This window comes from Thamnophis elegans, chromosome 1 (assembly GCF_009769535.1).
Source record: "Thamnophis elegans isolate rThaEle1 chromosome 1, rThaEle1.pri, whole genome shotgun sequence".
In the NCBI taxonomy this organism is placed as follows: Eukaryota; Metazoa; Chordata; class Lepidosauria; order Squamata; family Colubridae; genus Thamnophis; species Thamnophis elegans.
This window is the reverse complement of record NC_045541.1, coordinates 175729182-175748436: the sequence shown is the minus strand read 5'-3', so window position 1 is coordinate 175748436 and position 19255 is coordinate 175729182. Positions and strand designations below refer to the sequence as shown.

Genomic DNA, 19255 nt, shown 5'->3' with positions numbered 1-19255 from the left:
TGTATCTTGCGAGTTTATCAGATGGATGGCATAGGGAACATAGCTGTTACAGACTTGGTAGTTCTGTTAGAAATACTTTGAAACCTTCCCCCCACCCCCACCCCCGAGGGGAGCCACAAAAACAGACCGTAAAGTAGATGTGTGGGATCTCCAACAATGCTTTGAGCTCTAAGCACATAGTGCTTATAAGCTGGGAAACGAGCTTCCTATAATCTTCTCCACTGTCCTCACTACTCTCTGTATGGACTTTCTATTTGAGCTGCCAGCAAACCAAACAGTGACAGAGTTTGTTAAAACAACCTCAATCGTGCCTCGGTAAAAAGTGGCCAGGAAAGAACAAGAATGATGCGCTCTCCTCATCCAATGCAGAAAATGGAGATGCCTTGACTTATGACCAATTGCTTAGCAAGCATTTGAAGTTCCAACAGTGTACCTGGGGGATACAGGTTGCCCTCAATTTACAACCATACGTTTAGTGACCGTTTAGAGTTATGACAGCTCTGAAAAAAGTAATTTAGGACTGTTTTTCACAGTTACGACCGTTGCAGCCTCCCCACGGTCACATGATCAAAATTCGGATGCTTGGCAACTGGCTCATATTTATGATGGTTGCAGTGTCCCGGGGTCATGTGATTCTCTTTTGCGACCTCCCGACGAGCAAAGTCAATGGGGAAGCCAGATTCACTTTACAACTCCTGTTATTAACTTAACAACTATAGTGATTCCCTTAACAAATGTGGCAAGAAAGGTCATAAAATGGGGCACAACTGTCACGCTTAGCAAAAGAAATTTTGGCCTCAATAGGGTTGTAAGTTGAAGACTACCTGTACTTAGGACCCAGATTCAAAATTCTAAAGCTTCCCCTCCCAAAGTCATGTGATCATACCAAACACAAATGGGATGGGATGGGATACGATGGAGTGGGGTAGAGTGGAATAAAGAGTGGAGTGCAGTGGGAATGGGAATAGAATAGAATAGGATAGGATAGGATAGGATAGGATAGGATAGGCTTTATTGGCCAAGTGTGATAGGACACGCAAGGAATTTGTCTCCAGTGTACATACAAACGATGAAGTGATAAGTCACAGATCATAAATCATATTATAGTCCTAAATAGAATAGAATAGAATAACAGAGTTGGAAGGGACCTTGGAGGTCTTCTAGTCCAACCCACTGCTTAGGTAGGAAACTCTACACCACTTCAGACAAGTGGTTATCCAATGTCTTCTTAAAGACTTCCAGTGTTGGAGCATTCACAACTTCTGGAGGCAAGTTGTTCCACTGGTTAATTGTTCTAAATGTCAGGAAATTTCTCCTCAGTTCTAAGTTGCTTCTCTCCTTGATTAGTTTCCACCCATTGCTTCTTGTTCTATATTCAGGTGCTTTGGAGAATAGTTTGACTCCCTCTTCCTTGTTGCAACCCCTGAGATATTGGAAGACTGCTATCATGTCTCCCTTAGTCCTTCTTTCTATTAAACTAGACATACCCAGTTCCTGCAACCGTTCTTCATAGGTTTCAGCCTCCAGTCCCCTAATCCTCTTTGTTGCTCTTCTCTGCACTCTTTCTAGAGTCTCCACATCTTTTCTACATCATGGAGACCAAAACTGAATGCCGTATTCCAAGTATGGCCTTACCAAGGCATTATAAAGTGGCATTAACCCTTCACGTGATCTTGATTCTATCCCTGTTTATGCAGCCTAGAACTGTGTTGGCTTTTTTGGCAGCTGCTGCACACGGCTGGCTCTTATTTAAATGGTTGTCCACTAGGACTCCAAGATCCCCCTCACAGTTACTACTATGTGAGAGAGGAGGACTAGAAAAGAAGAGGAGGAGAGGAAAAAGAGGAGGGTGGGAGGGAGGGAGGGAGAAGGAAAAAGAAGTCTGGGTAAGTAGCAGAGGAAAAGGAGAAGGGAGATAGAGGAGGAGGAGGGGGAAAGACAGAAGAAAAAGGAGTTAGTCCTCTTTCACTGGTAACTTCATTCCTGTTTGTCACAAATTTGTTACGAAACTGTGTTGACTTTTTTGGCAGCTGCTGCACACAGCTGGCTCCTATTTAAATGGTGGTCCCCTAGGACTCCAAGATCCCTCTCACAGCTACTATACTATTGAGCTAGGTACCACCTGTACTGTACCTGTGCAAATCATACGGTACAAACAACAAGTGATAAAACATAGGAACCAATAGGAGAAGGTAGTACGGTAAGAAAAATGAGAAAGTGAGAAAGACGAGAAGGATAATAGCAACACAGCCCTATTACATGGGTAAATATCCTTGGGCCCAAGACAGGGCCGTGGGAATTAGGAGCTTAGCAGAGGGGTGGCCTGTGGGGGGAAACACAGCTACCAAATCAAACACAAACACCTCGGAGGTAGTGAAGACTTTCAAATTTTACCTTCTTGTAGAATTTGTCCAGTAGCGGGATGGTGGTGGTCGGAGGGGAAAAGAATTCCGGCTGGAAGTCCGGCTTCACCCTTTGGATGGCCGCCAGGATCATCTTGACTTCGTTGTCTTCGTACGTGGAATCCTTGAAGAAGCTTTGCAAGGAGAAACCGTCACTTTCCAGCTGTTCAATGCATCTGTTGGGAGAGAGGAGAGCCTGAGCAGGAAGCCCTTGACGTACGACCATCTTAGGACCATTTGTCACACTTAACGACCGCTGCAGCATCTCCCTGGTCATCTGATCAAAATTTAGACTCTTGGCAACTGGCTTGTATTTATGACCGTTGCAATGTCCCGGGGTGATGTGATCCCCCGTTTGTGACCTTCTGACAAGCAAAGTCAATGGGGAAGCCAGGTTCTTATACGGGAGGATATTCCTCAAGTTACGACCGCAATTGGGATTCGAAGTGTCATTCCTAAGCGAAGAATGGTTTGCTAAGCGACTTGTGCCCAGTCTTATGACCTTTCCCGCTATGGTTGGTAAGCGAATCACCGCAGATGCTAAGACGATGCAGTCGTTATATGAATCTGACATTCCCCGCTGACAAATGGCAATCACATGATCTCGGGAGGCTCATGATTTAATTAGGGTCAGAATCCTGACACAGGGACTGTTACCAAAACAATTTGTTTGAATGTAATAATCATGGCCTTCCGAAAAGCTGTTCATGGCCTTCCGAAAAGCTGTTAAAACCTGGCTATTCCGGCAGGCCTGGGGCTGTTGACCTCATTGCTAAGGTCCAGCCCCAATTAGATTGGGTGCATGGGTGATGTTTTAAATAGTTTTCCTTTATTTTTTATTAATTAGTCTTTTTTTCGCTTTGTAAGCAGCCCGGAGTCTTCCGGGATTGGGCGGCCTAGAAATCCACTAAACAAACAAACAAACAAACAAACAAACAAACAAACAAATAAATAAAAGAGAGGAAAGGGGAGAGAAAAGAAGAAAGAGGAGAGGAAGGAGGGAAGGGATAGAAAGAGAAGGGGAGGAGGAGGAGGAGGAGGAGGGGAGAAGCAAGGGAAGAAGGAAAGGGAAAGGAGAGGAGGAAGAAAGAAAGTAGAGAAGGGAGGGAGGGTGAAAAGAAAAGAAAAATAGGGTGGTGATAATACAAAATAGGTGCATGGGATGGTAATTAAAGCAACCCAGAACGTATATTTTAACCTTTTATAGGGAAAAAAATAGATGTAAAAGTGATAAACATAAATACGAATAATATGTTTGTTTGTCCTCCCCCCCCCTTTTGAACTGTGAGCCGCCCTGAGTCCCCCCAGGGAAAAGGGTGGCATACAAATAAAGGGAAATAAAATAAATAAATAAATAAATAAATATAGGTGAATATATACCTGTAACTATATATGAGAATAAAAATAAAAAAACTTTTTAAAAAAAGAATGTAATTGGACAGTTGGAGATAACCGGGAGGGATGGGGTGAGATGGGAAGAAATTAACAGAAGCTTTGGACACGAAAGCTCAGATCCGGCTTTGCTACACTGAAACCACAGCTCTAGTAAAGTGTACTTTCACTAACCATGGATTCAAATGTCTTTCTCTTCTAGTTGAACAAGTTGGGATGACTGACACAATCAATCAATCAAAATTTGTGGTGAGTGGTTACGATACCCCCCCCAAGGAAGCACTTGAGATGGGCTTTGGTCTCTCCACCGTCACAGCTTCTCTGACGTAGTTTAAAATAACATTCATTCCCCTCATCCCACCGTCTTTGATTGATTCTGCTCCATCAAGTGGAGCAACCACATAAATACCCCTCCTTGACGTTCTGCGATTATCCTAAGATTAAAGGATAGAAGGTTGACCAGAGGACAGCACTTTTTCATTTGTGGGTGGCTGCAAGTGATTTATCTCGCCTGCAACTGTACTTTTATCTAGACCTTTTTATCTGCGCTGGTCTTTGGTAAAAGGATTCAATGCAGAGCAATTTTTTCCCCCTGCAGCATTTCAATTACGGAACAGCGTTTTTCTCTTGAGAATTCCTTCCACAGCATCTCAGTGGGTCTCCATCAGCACTGCAGCTTGTCAGGAGCTGATCGGAGATTCGGACCCTCGCCACCAGGGGTGGGTTTCTCGCCCCGTTCCAACCGGTTCGGTTGGAACGAGGCTGGCGGCGTCCTCACGCATGCGCGCGCCGTGCACGTGCACGCTGCGTGCATGTGTACGCTGCGTGCATGTGTACGCTGCGCGCATGCGTACTAGCGTCTGTGCGATGCTCCAGCTGCTCCTGGAGGATCGCACAGGCGCTGTATGCGTCCTGCGCATGCGTGGAAGCGCAGAATTCGGCAAAACCGGGTAAGGAGCGGGCGCGCGCGGGCGGGGGCCTTCGCCGTTCCCGGAAGTTACTTACTTCCGGGTTCGGCGACCAACTGGATTGCGGGGACCGCCGCGAACCGGTTGAAACCCACCCCTGCTCGCCACCCTTCGGGCCTTCCGAACGGCCGTGAAGACCTGGCTGTCCCAGCAAGCCTGGGGTTGAGTTCCCCCCACTACTCGAATTTGCTGTGTCTGTTGTGCTTTTAAATCGTTTGTATTGTCTGATTGTTTTTGTCTTACTTTTTGTAATTTCCCCTCCCTTGGCTTTTGTTCAGCCGCCCTGAGTCCCCTCAGGGAATAGGGCGGCCTACAAATTGAATAAATTCCAATTCCAATTCCAATTCTTGCTTGGTCTGGAAACACCTCTCACCATTCCCCAGCAGATGGTACAGGTAGTCGATTGATCGGAACAGAGATGGAAAGGACCTTGGAGGTCATCTAGTCCAGCCCTCTGCTCAAGCAGGAGATCCTATCCCATTCCAGACAAGTGGCTGTCCAGTCTCTTCTTAAAAGCCTCCGTTGATGGAGCACCCACAGCCTCTAGAGGCAAGCTGCTCCACTGGTTAACTCTTGTCCCTGTTAGGACGTTTCTCCTTAACTCCTTGACTAGTTTCCATCCATTGCTTCTTGTCTTGGCTTCTGGTGGTTGGGAAAATGACCCCCTCTTCTTTGGGGCAGCCCCTCAAATACTAGAATACCATATCACCCCTTATTTTCTCTAGACTGGTCATACCCAGTTGATACAACCTTTTTAAAAAAAATATACTTTTTTATTTTCCATTTTCATAACATACAATCACATGTATACTATTACATAGCCAGTATCCTATTGTATTAAGTAGCAATTACATCAGTTCCTCTTGTAATCAACGCCCCAAAAGATAAAAACCCATTATTAGCTCTTCTGCTCTCCATACACCTCTTTCTTCTACCTCTCTCCTATCTCCTTTCTTCCCTCCATCATCCTTTTCTACTCTACTTCCCCATCCTTTCTCCTTCTCCTCTCTCTACATTCCACTCCTCCTTATCCTCCTCATCTTCCCCCCTTACCCTCTCTCCTACCCCTCTCTTCCCATCTTTCTTCTCCCTTCTGTTTCCCACTCTTCCTCTCATTGGTGTATTTCCCCTTCTGAGCAAACTCCAATCTATGTTGATGGTATTTATACTTCCATAACAATATACTTAACATATCCTAGTTTTAAAGAAAAAATAAGAGAAGACAGCATGTGCAATCATATTACATTAAAATCTAACACCCCTCGTCAAACCTCCCTCCCCCCCAACAGCCCCCAGCCTTCCCTCCCCCAACTTCCCAGAACCCATACACAGTATAAATCTTTAACAAAAACAATCTAAAATATATTGGAAAAAGGAATAGAAAATTGATAACATCTTTACACTGAGCTTAGCTCCTCCTTGCTAAGCTAACTTTAAACAATTTATATCATTCCTGATTTTAATCATAAGCTATCTGGAATTTCTTAGTCCCGTATTTATTTTGTATATAATCAATCCATTTTTCCCCGTCTCGTTTATCCACATTTATTTTGTGTATAATCAATCCATTTTTTCCAGTCTCATTTATATCTCTTGTTTAAGTGGTGCATAAGATATGCAGATATTTTAGCCATCTCGGCTAAATTTGTGACTACAACCTTTCTTTATATGTTTTAGTCTCCAGGCCTAGTTGCTCTTCTTGGCACTTTTTCCAAAGTCTCCACATCTTTTTTGTAACATGGCAGTGGTGGGTTCCGGATACCGTTGCAACCGGTATGGTACAACGGGGCCCGGCAGCCAACACATGAACGCGTGCAGAGTGTGTGCATACGTCCTTACCTCCTACAACGCTCCAGCTGAATTAGTTCATTCCTGCATTCTTGACAAGTATTGTGGTGTCTGAAAGATATCGGCCTGGCCTCTCTCCAAGCCTGATAAAGGTCAGTAATTGTGAACTATCTGAAAAGAAGATGTGCCAGGATTTTGCTGGAGAGGAATTCACTGTATATTAAATAAAAGGGGTTTATCGAGACGAGGACTCGGCTTCGTGCTGCTGGGGAAGCCTCGGTTGGAACACCTTCTCATTTGGTGATCGGTATCCTCTTCAGAGCTACATAGCTAGAGTGCTATTTTTTCTTTTTATATTATTGGACTAGAAGACATCCAAGGTCCCTTCCAACTGTGTTATTCTATGTCCGTCCCACTCCTCAGCTCCTCCCTAGCCCAATTCAAACAGGAACATCATCTCAAGACTGTCCTAAGAGAAAACGTTTCTCAACTTTGACAAGAGCTTTAAGGTGTGTGGACTCGTGACCCATCAAAACCACGGTCCACTAAAGCGCGCCCAATCAAAGCGCGTACCTGACGTCCTCAGCAGCGCAACAAATAAAATTAAAAATAAATTAAATTAAAATTAAAATAAAATTAAAGCAAGCCGATTCACGTAAAGGTAAGGGTTAGGTTTAGGTTTAGGTTTAGGTTAAGGGTTAGGGTTACGTTAAGCGTTAGGGTTAGGGTTAGGGTTAGGTTAAGGGTTAGCGCTGGGTTTAGCGTTAGGTTAAGGGTTAGGTTTAGGGTTAGGTTTAGGGTTAGGTTTAGGGTTAGGCTTAGGGTTAGGTTTGGGGGGGTTAGGTTTAGATTTATGCGTTAATTTTAAATTTACCGCTCACAGCGTGCTGTTTTCGTCGCGCTGTGATGACGTCACGTACGCGCTTTCGTCGAGCGCGCTTTAGTCTACCGCGGTTTTGTGGTGGAACCGTGTGGACTTCGACTCCCAGGATTCCCTAGCCAGCCATGCTGGCTGAGGGAATGCTGGGAGAATTGAGGTACCCACCTTAAAACCGGCAAGGTGGAGAAACGCTATTTAAGGGCATCGCGGCTCGTTACCTTGAAATGATATGGGGCTCGGTTCTGATCCGACCCATGCAGTTTAGCACCGCCATGTAACAATCAAGATTCGGCTTGAGGTCATTCTCCTCCAGCATGCAAAACAGCCAGCCAATTTTCTTAAGCGCGCCCTAAGCAGAGAAGGAAACAGGAATGAAATGCAACCACAGAGTCGATCCGGCTAATGATAGCTACACCCACCCCCAACTCTTAAAAAGAACCATGACACAATCCAGGATACAGAATGAGAGTTCTGCCGCTTGAAATAAAAATTGAAAATACTCCATGGCCCCATTTATATAGCACACTAAACTATACTGGGGATTAGCGTGTTGGGTAGACCCAGAAATGTGACCCCAAAAGGTTACCCCAGAAGCATTCAGCTACAATTAATAGATTATGGCAGGGGTGTCCAAACTTGGGGACTTTTAAGACTTGCGGACTTCAACAATGGGGAGATAACAAGGGAGTGGGACAGAGAAGGGAAACTTAACTAGGAAATATCGTGACCCGACAAAAGCGCGAACGTCATAAGCGCGCCAACAACACTGCGGCGCTAAAACCGCGATGTCAAAAGCGCGCCGACAACAGTGCACCGACAGAAGCGCGATTTAATTTAAGGTAAGATTTACAGTTAGGTTTAGGGTTAGGTTTAGGGTTACGTTACAGCGCGCTTCTGTCGGCGCGCTTTTGTCGGCGCGCTTTAGGGCTAATTCGTTGCTCATTCGTCGCACGGTTTTGTCACCGCGCTTTAGACACCGCGGTTTAGTCAGGCGCGTTTTTGTTGTGCGCGCATTTGTGGTGGAACCGGAAATATTTGCGCGTGAACTCTTAGATCCGGCTTTGCTCCCTATAACTAATTGGCTATTAGTAATGGAGTCAAGGGTGTTTCTTTCCTAATGGACCAAATTGGGTTAAGCCTGACAGTATGTATGTGCAAAAGAGGGGGAAGAAAAAAACCCAACCTGCTTGGCGTAATGACACATGAGGAGACTGAACATCTGTACAGTCAGAAACTTCTTCAGCCCCGGGGTATTGTGGAAATATAACAAGCACTGCAAGGCTTTCCTCTTCTGGTTCTTGAACAGGGAAGTGTCCATGTAGGCTAAAATGGTCATCCGAATATCATCCTGGAAGATTTTCATTTCTGGAAGCATCCTCCCATTAAGCATTGGCACAGGCTTAGCCGAGGCCTGGACATCAGAAGAAGAAGCAGGATTTCTGTCCCAGACACGGATCCCTGTCATGGCGATTCTGCAGTTCGACTGTGCTTCGGAGCCATCGGCTGTAGTAGGCTGCCTGACAGATTTCAGGGGGTCCCTAACAGCTTTTTCCACCAGAGTTTCAGAGCAGAGGATCGCTTCCAAGGTTTTGGCATCCACGGCCCAACGCTTCATTTTGCTGACTTGTTTTTCCATCTTCACTTTGGCCTTCCAAGCATTCTCTTTGAGGATGCGGGCGGCTTTGTCCATTGGGAGGGGCTTGCCCTGAGATGTTTGGGGTGCGGCACCCTGAAAGTAATTGAATTTCTTGATCTGGCATACTTGGATCTTGGGCTTCAGGATGTCCGATTCGTTATCAGCCCGGAGTTGCTTCACTCTAGCTTCCAACACTGGGGGCGGTGTGGATGGGAGGAAACAGAACACAACATGTGATCTCTAATGGTGTAGGATAAACAGAAACAGGGATATACTGTATTTTCCTGAGTATAAGACGCACCAAGGTTTTGAAGGGGCAAACTTTTTTAAAAAAGGGTTTTGCACTCTGCAAACCTCCCCAAAACGGCCCGTTTTTTCACGAAAGGGCATGGATAGCCTTCAGGAAGCTTATAGAGTGCTCCTGGGGGCTGGGGGGGGGAATCTTGCTGCCAATTCCACTGGCAGTCCACAACAATTATAAGGTATCTGGACAATGCGCAGAGATTCAAAAGAGCGATCCGGAAAGTAGAGAAGGGAGGGATGGAGAAAGGAAAGGGAAAGGAGGATGGAAGGGAGAGAAAAGGAAGGAGGGTAGGAAGGGAAAGAGGAAGAGCAGGAGCAAAGGAGAGGTAAGGGAAAAAGGAAGGAGAAGGAGAGGAGGAAGGAAGAAAGTAGAGAAGGGAGAGAGGGTGGAAAGAAAGAGGTAAGGAGAGGAGGATGGAAAGGAGAGAAAGAGGAGGAGAGGGGGTAGGAAGGGGAAGAGGAAGAGCAGGAGTAGGAGAAAGGTACAGGAAGAAGGAAGGGAAATGGAGAGGAGGGACGAAGAAAGTAGAGAAGGGAGGGAGGGAGAAAAGAAAGGGAAAATAAGGTGGTGTTATAACAGGAGGAAGGGATGGAAAACGAAGCAACCCAAACTGTATATTATAACCTATTAAATGAAATAATAAATGTATAAGAATGATAAATGTTAAAACACCTGTAACCAAACAACATGCTGTATGTGATGATGGGGGGGGGGTTTCTGTTTTTTTCCTCCATTGTTGTGTGTATGTGTTGTCTATGTAATAAAAATATCTATCTATCTATCTATCTATCTATCTATCTATCTATCTATACATACATACATACATACATACATACATACATACATACATACATATATATATATATATATATATATATATATAAAAATAAAAAAGAGCGATCCCTTCTCAAAGACTCATGGACGGATACAAAGGGGAAAAACGCTATTCTGATGGGCTCAGTGTTGACTGCGTCTTTCAAGGTTGGCAAAATGAGGAGCCAGATTGTTAGGGACAATAGGCTGGCATTGTAAACTGCCCAGAGAGTGCACTATGGGGCAGTTATTATGGTAAGTCTAAATGCCACAGCTGTGGCTAAATAAACAAGACAAGTAAATACTTGATTTTTTTCAGGAAGTATTTCTCTAGCAATTTGGCTTGGAAGAGATTCCTAGGAAAAAGTTATCCACCAACTGGAATGGAGTGCAGGTAGTCCTCAACTTACAAGAGTTCATCTAATGACCGTTCAAAGTTACGACGGCACTGAAAAAACAGTGACTTAAGAGCGCTTTTCACGTTTACGATCTTTGTAGCGTTTCCCCATGGTCACGTGATCACAATTCAGGCCCTTGGCAAAACTGTCTCATACTTATGACCGTTGCTGTGCATGTGAGATCCCCTTTGGCGACCTTTTTGACCAGCAATATCAATGGGGAAGCCTGGTTCACTTAACAACCGGGTGACTCACTTATCAACTGTGATGATTCACTTAACAACTGCAGCAAGAAAGATCGTAAAATGGGGCAAAATTCATTTAACAAATTGTCTCACAACAGAATGAACATTATTTGTCTGCTGGAAGTCCTCCACTTATGACCACAATTGGGACCAGAATTCCTGTCGCTAAGCAAGGTGGTTGTTAAGTGAGTTGCACCCCATTTTACAACCCCCCCCTTTTTTGCCAAGGTTGTTAAGTATATCACTGTCGTTATGTAAATTATGTGGCCATTTTGTGGTCTTCTGACAAGCAAAGTCAATGGGAGAGCCCAATTCACTTAACAACCATGTTACTCACTTCACGACTGCAATGATTCACTTAACAACCGCAGCAAGAAAGGTCGAAAAATAAGGCAAAACGCCCTTAGCAACTGTCTCGTTAGCAACAGAAATGGCAACTTCTTATAAAGAAAATCGATTTAAATGCTTTATAGATGGCATTTACCACCTGCCAGGTTAGCTGAAATGTTTAAAAATATGTCCGGCAAATGTTGGAAATGTAATCAAAAGAAGGGAACATTATATCGTATGGGCTGGACCTGTGCTAAAACAAACAAAAAACAAAAAAAATGGGCAGAGATGCAAGCACAGTTGGCTAGAAAAGATGATAGGGAAACATGTGGATTTTAAACCTGAACTATTTTTTATCAGGTATAACATCAGAAAAACTTGATAAGAAAAGTATGTACTTAACATTATATGTTGTAACAGCAGTGAAGATTACATTTACACAACATTGGAAACATGAAGAAACACTGGGAGACGAAGAGATAATTAAGAAGATACTAGACCTGTGATGGAGAACTTATGGCATGCGTGCCCAAAATGGCAGGCGGAGCTGTGTTGCCTGGCACACGCAATGTCTCCTGTTCCTCTTCTGGATTTCTGGCCCGCATACGCGCACGACGATCAGCTGGCCTTCGTGCTTGGGCAGTGCCGGAAACTGGAAGAGCTGGTCTTCTATTTCCCAGTGTGAGCATGCATGCTGGCCAGCTGATCATCGTGTGAGCATACACCATTAACCGGAAGACTAGCCGGCTGGTGCGCATGTGCGCGCCGGAAACTGGAAGTTAATTTTTTGGTGCGCATATGCCCACTGGGAGAGATCCTCTTCCAGGTTGCACCCCAGACGAGCATGCGCTCTTTTTTCGGCATTTAGTGCCGAAAAGGTTTGCCAACACTGAACGTGCAAAAATGGATAGATTGACATTGAAAATTAAGCAGGAAGAAGGCACAGAATATTATCAAACATGGAATCTGTTTTACCAGTGGTTGGAAAAACGGGGGTAGAGAATTGTCAAGCAAATTAAACACCCAGACAACACAATGTTTATTAAGCACTAAAAATGTAATTAATAAAAAAATCAATTAAAAATTGTGATTGTAAGTTGAGGACTACCTATATTCCTTTTAAGCTACTCAGAGTTACTCCCATTGCAAGAGTACAAATCACTGCCATCGATACGTCAAATGCGTAGACATCCAGTTCTGAATACGCACCGCGCATAAATATCTGCACAGCTTATTTTTTAATTCTGGTTTGTTGGCTTACCTTCCAACAGCTCCACCTGCTCATGTAACCATAGTTTCCAGCTTTCTTGCTTCACCCTGGTTGAGTAACATCTCATCCCAACATGGAGCCTCCCTGAAAAGGAGAGAAGGCTGATCATTATGGGAACTGGTTCCAAAGGGCCTGTCAGCCTCTGTTTTGCTGCTTGCTTTTTGGCTGCCATTGAAACGGGGAGGGAGGGCCCATGGTATTTGGGTGAGGGAAATAATCTGTACAGGAGGACTGTTAATTGGGAGTTGTTCACACCATTCATTTGCGTATCTGGAAGGAGGGGAGTTTCCCGCCAAGGCCAACTGTCCAGCATACCAACCTGATGATGATTTTTGAAGATGTCTCCCACCTGTCCTCTGTGGAGATATACGATTGGACTATGGACTGGGGTACCAAGCGGAGGGGAATGAATCATGTATTAATATCTAATGCTTTCGCGCGCTTTTGCTCAGATCCAGCTTTGCTTGGCTTCTCATTACTTATAATCGGTAAAAGTACACTTAATTCTGTGAAATGGAGTTGAGTGGTTTCTTTCTTGGTTATTAAGAGGAGGAGCCGTGACATGGCCATCGGGAAGAGAACAAACCAACATCTTTTCCTCCCTCTTGACTTCCCAGGCAGGGGAGCCTACGAGCAAGGCCCTGTTACCAGAGAAAAGCAGGTATCTTCCACTTGTAAAACACCGCCAACGTAATTCCACTGGTGCCTATGTAACAACCTTTCGATCGCTGATATCATCTCTTTTATTTTCCAAAGCATTTGAGAAACTCTACCAACGTTTCAAAAAACCCCAAAGGGGTGTTACTGCTTTACTGTGATTGGATTTCCTTCCTTCCTTTCCTTTTTTCTCTCTTCCCTTCTTCTTTCTCTTCCTTCCTCTCTTTCTCCCCTTCTTCCTCTCTCGTCACTTCTCCCCCTCCCTTCCTTTCTCTATCTCCCTTATAATTTCAGAAGATACAGTATTGATAAGTGTTGCTGCTTAATGTATTTATTTCTCTGCTAGCCGATAACCCGGTGTTGTTCAGATATTTATTTATAGGGAGAGAATGTTCTGACCAAACTTAATTTTGATGGTTGGATTTTTCCGCTTACCAGAGGGAGCCCCATGTGGAGTATTGTGAAGCCGTTAACATGGCAAGTTCGCTGCCCTGTACGGTAGAAGCCATTTTACAGCAGTACAGTAGAAGCCATTTTAAGGCACAACAGGCTATATCTTAACAGAACACACATCCCAAGGGGTGTTAGGGGTGTCTTACCCCCACAGTATTTTTTTTCCCCAGAGAGTAAGTCATTTGTATACCAAGTTGGGTTAACTGGAACACACACACACAGACACACACACTTTATATATATAAGAAGATTGTGCTAGCTTCAGCTTTTTATATTGTTTGCATCAGTGGTTCTCAACTTTTTCCTTCACCACGGACTCTCTTTAAATACCTTTTGTGGCCACAGACCATGGCCACGGACCACCCAGATTTAATTCACAACATTTCAAGGCTTTGCAACCCCCCTGTGATGACATCGTGACCCCCTCAGGGAACCCCAGACCAGAGGTTGAGAACCACTGGTTTACATAACAATTATATTTTGGGGTTTTGTAAGGCCTTTCCTATCTATCACTCTGAGAACCTCTGTCTCTGGATGTTACAGGTGTGCGATCAACCCATTTGTTCCATCTGCACATTTCAGATTGGTAGGGGAGTATATAAGCTTGACAAAGCAAGCAGCGGAAAAGGAGTAACATGGCCTCCTCTGAACTGCAAAGAAAGAATTTCATATCTGGCAAAAATGTTCATTTATTGGGCTCAAGAATGCTTAATATGGTTGGGGTTGGCACTCCAAAAATTGAAGAGGTTCATATATAAGACAGAAAATCAAGGATGAGCACTTTATCCATTATCTCACTCTTTCCCCTACTTTTAAATCAAACTATTATCCAAAGCACCTGAGAGTAAGACAAGAAGCAATGGGTGGAAACTAATCAAGGAGAGAAGCAACTTAAGGAGAAATTTCCTGATAGTTAGAACAATTAATCAATGGAACAACTTGCCTCCAGAAATTGGGGGTGCTCCAACACTGGACGTTTTAAAGAAGATGTTGGAAAACCATTTGTCTGAAGTGGTGTAGGGTTTTCTGTCTAGGCAGGGGGTTGGACTAGAGGACCTCCAAGGTCCCTTCCAACTCTGTTTCTATTCTATTCTATTCTATTCTATTCTAGCTAGTCTAATTCTATTCTTATCCTATCCTATCCTATTCTTTAGAGGGATGAGGGAATTAGTTCCTTCCTATTTCATTAAGAAGGTAAAACATCTTCTTAATGGCCATATTCACACCTGCTTTTTTTAAATGATAAAACATCTCATCCAATATGCAACTCCAATCCCAAAAGAAATCCAAATCAAGCTTAGGCTACTCTAACGTAACTGTTGCAGCTTTCACTGAGCAGGTTATACCTAAAACAACATTATAATACGCCAATTTAAAAATAAATAAAAAAACCAGTAAAGTTTGTTCATCTATTTCAGGGGTCCCCAAACTTGGCAACTTTAAGACTTGTGGACTTCAACTCTATGGCTATGCTACCTGGAGAATTCTGGGAGTTGAAGTCCACAAGTCTTAAAGTTGCCAGGTTTGGGGACCTCTGATCTACTTATTTTTATGAAATTTATAGGCTAGTACTAATGTTAGGGGCGGAAATACAGGGCCTTATACACCTTTCTCCATTAGAGAGGGCAATGATTTCATTGAGAATTATGGGAAACCTATATAGGTAGTCAACTTACAAGTCATTCATTTAGTGACCGTTTGAAATTACAGCGGCACTGAAAAAAGGTGACACTTTTCACACGTAACAACCGTTGCAGCATCTCCATGGTCACAAGATCAATATCTGGACCCTTGGCAACTGGAATGTATTTATGACAGCTGCAGTGTCCCGGGGTTATGGGATTCCCGTTTGCGACCTTTTGACATGTAAATTCAATGTGGAAATCAGATTCACTTAACAACCATGTTACTAGCTTAAAAACCGCAGTGCTTCAGGTGTCAACTATGGCAAGAAAGGTGCTACAATGGGACAAAACTCACTTAACAACGGTGCTGCTCAGCAAGGGAAAAATTAGTCTCAATTGTTTTGAAAGTTTTGGTCACTACGATGTAAAAAAGATGTGGAGACTCTAGAAAGAGTTCAGAGAAGAACAAGAAAAATGATTAAGGGATTGAAGGCTAAAACATATAAAGAACGTTTGCAGGAACTGGGTAGGTCTAGTTTAATGAAAAGAAGGACTAGTGGAGACATGATTGCAGTCTTCCAATATCTCAGGGGCTGCCACAAAGAAGAGGGAGTCCAGCTATTCTCCAAGGCACCTGAGTATAGAACAAGAAGCAATGGGTGGAAACTAATCAAGGAGAGAAGCAACTTAGAACTGAGGAGAAATTTCCTGACAGTTAGAACAATTAATCAATGGAACAACTTGCCTCCAGAAGTTGTGAATGCTCCAACACTGGAAGTTAAGAAGATGCTGGAAACCATTTGTCTGAAGTGGTGTAGGAATTCCTGCCTGAGCATAGAGTTGGACTAGAAGACCTCCAAGGTCCCTTCCAACTCTCCTATTCTATTCTATTCTATTCTGTATTCTATTATCTATTCTATTCTATATTCTATTCTAATTGTGGACTACCTGTAGCAAGGGAGATTAAGTAACAGGCAAGATCTCCCTTCAGCCTGAGACTCTTGATCTCTTCATCTTGCATCCGGGCAAGCTTCTCAGCATCAACACAGGCGTGTGGCTGAATCCCGAGGCATCTAATTCAAGTTTCTCCTCCAGGCAGCCTTCGTGGCTCTCCTGGTGGTCTCCCGTTCAAGCGCCAACCCAATGGGCGGAAGGCTGTCAATCAACGAGGCCATTGAAGGTATCCAAATTTCAAGGCGTCCATAAGTGTGCTATTAGCCCCCCTACCCCACCCCAAGAGGGAAATGGGTGGCGAGTTCAAATCCACCCACCTCCAGTAGGGCAAAGCACCCTTCTTCCCCAAAGATCCAGATCGAGGCGAAAGGTTCGCTACTTCCCACCCACCCCCCGCCCCACATGCCCCCCACACTGACCTTTGCCCCACAGCAGCGTCCCTTGCAGCTTCAGCATCGGTTCACCCCGCTGCCCTCTACATCTTACTGCCTGGCCGGGAGAGCACGCATGGTTCTCTATCCCGCTATTGCGCAGGCGCGGCGCTCTGCGCCCGCGAGGAAGACGCGTCTCTGTGGTTCTCTCGCCACCAAATGGGCCCGTCCGCTCGAGCGGCCGGGATAGAGTTGGAAACGACCAATCGTTGGAGGCATGGCGATAACATAGAGATAAGAAAAAATAAGAGAGGGCTGTTGCCTCGGCCATTCATCGCGAGGTTCATATGCAGATTCCCCCCCCTCCTTTTCGTATCGTTTGTAAGCTGCTCAAAGCCTTTTACGATCATATGAATCATATACGTAGGCAGTTTTTTAAAAATATTAAAAATCATAACTAATTTAATACCTTTAAATGGTGGGATTTTGTAGAACTTTCATATTTTTATAGGGTTTGGAAAGTAAATAAATTGGTAGCCTACAGATGTTTTATGTTAGATTTATGCAGCTGTGAGTCTGGAAGCCATTATTTATGTATTAAATTTCTATCCTGCCCACCTGGCTATCAAGTGTTCTAGGCGGCTTACCAGATAAAAAGAGAATGGAAATCATTAATAGGTTAAAATCATTAATATTAACATTAAAATATAAAAGCAATACAAAGTCAACCACAAAAATTGGAAAGAAACTTTAAAAAGCAGATAGGACTCTTCCTTTTAAAAAGTTCCAACCACTTCCCTTTAAAATATTATTTTATTCATTTATATTCTACCCTTATTATTTTTACAAATAATCCAAGGGGGCAAACACATTCTACACACCTTCCTCCTCACTACCACAATAACCCTGTGAGGTGGCTTGGCTGAGAGAGGACTGATGCAAAATCACCCAACCAGCTTTCATGCTTAAGGCAGCATTTGAATTCAAATTCTCTGACTTTCCAGCCTGGTGCCTTAAATATTAGAACAAACTGGCTGCCAATTATCCTGATTATACCCAGCAATCCTATACAGGTAAGTCCTCAACTTACGACCAAAATTGAGCCCAAAATTTATGTTGTTAAGGGAAACATTTGCTAAGTGATTTTTGCCCCCATTTTATGACTTTTCTTGCCACATTTGTTAAGTGAATCAGTAACATGGTTGTTAAGTGAACCTGGCTTCCCTATTGACTTTGCTTGTCAGAAGGTCGCAAAAGGGGACACTGGGTCATAAATGTGAGGCAGTTGTCAAGCATCTGAATGTAAATCACATGACCATGGGGATGCTGCAACAGTCACAAGTGTGAAAAATGGTCATAACTCACTTTTTTGCAGTGCCGTTGTAACTTTGAATCATCACTAAATGAACTGTTGTAAGTCAAGGACTACATGTATACAGTATTAGCACTATGGAAGAAAAGGCAGGGAATCTTATACATATCTTTTCCCCCTATTTGGATGTGGATTTGGTACTATATTCAGTTTTAATTCTGTATTTCCATTTTTATTCATCTTTTGTGGAATGCTGTTCCTAAAGAAATATGTTCTTTAACTAATATGTTCTTTAACTAATATTTTCATTAACTAGCCTTTTAACCTTTTTACTTTAAGTTTAAAATATCCTTGGCCAATTTGACCACCTCCAAAAGAAAGGCCAGAGTAGTGTTGCCTGTAAACTTAACCTTATTTTAGCCATGGTGGCTCAGTGGCTAACGACTGCAGTATTGCAGGTTAACTCACGGCCAGCAGTTCAATCCTCACCAGCTCAAGGTTTACTCAGCCTTCCATCTTTCCAAGGTCAGTCAAATGAAGACACAGATTGTTTGGAGTAATACGCTGACTCTGTAAACTGCTTAGAGGGAGCTGTCAAATACTGAAAAAAGTCAGCGCTCACCCCACCCTCCTAGAGAATGAAATGTTTTGGGAATATTGAAAAGGCAGGAGAGAATATTTCCCCTATAAAGAGAAATGGGTTTTTGTAAATAAAAAATTGTATAAATGTCCTTCATCATAAAATACATCGATTTAAAACATATTGGCATTTCATTTGCTATTTCTAAAATCCTCCAATAACATTGAATCCTTATGGCCTATTCCAGCTAAACATCCATAATATCTAGTAACAAAAATTTATAATTCTCCTTACAGTGATACCCTCCTCACTGTTTACAATTTACATCCAGTTTCCTTATGTTGTACCCATACATATATATTTTCCTTTGTATCATTATCCCTCATTTATTTGACTGTATCCTGTATAGGACATTCTTCCCCCTTATAATCTTCATGATGTTGGATCCTCCTCCAGGATTTATTTTTTTAAGGGAGGCACAAACCAGCACCAGTCTCCCCGTCCCAAGCAGAAACTGAGGAGGCCATTTTTTAGAAATGAAGATTTGGTAATCCATTCAGAAAGACTAGGTCAGAAACTCCAGATAAGCAACACAATTAGGCAAGACAAAATTAGCTCAGACAAACACCATAGGATTTGCATTCCCCCTTTTGTCTATAGAGACAGCCACGGCCCCATAGGAATCCAGAAGGTATAAATCCCACCCCCCTCTCAACTCCATTTTTAAAACTGTCCCAGAATTACATGCTATTTGTTGGTAGTTCTGTTCATCAATAAACCAACATTCTTTCCAATCAGCCTCCATTTTATTCCTGGAATTTTTCTTCCTACAGTACCATGGGAAAATATATAAGTCTATATAAGTCTAAGTGCTATT

The 19255-nt window shown here is 43.3% G+C and overlaps 1 protein-coding gene across 1 annotated transcript in view; it reads right to left on the bottom strand.

Annotated features, from left to right (window-relative positions):
• Positions 1-16672, bottom strand: part of POLRMT (RNA polymerase mitochondrial) — a 68731-nt gene extending 52059 nt beyond the window's left edge. The window contains exons 1-5 of the mRNA XM_032223786.1: positions 16535-16672; positions 12418-12510; positions 8614-9260; positions 7649-7779; positions 2395-2578 (exon numbers count right to left, since the gene is read on the bottom strand). Coding sequence (XP_032079677.1) covers positions 2395-2578; positions 7649-7779; positions 8614-9260; positions 12418-12510; positions 16535-16571 — 1092 coding nt within the window. The 5' untranslated portion in view covers positions 16572-16672. The remainder of the gene's footprint in view (positions 1-2394; positions 2579-7648; positions 7780-8613; positions 9261-12417; positions 12511-16534) is intronic.
• Between the last annotated feature and the right edge of the window lie 2583 nt (positions 16673-19255).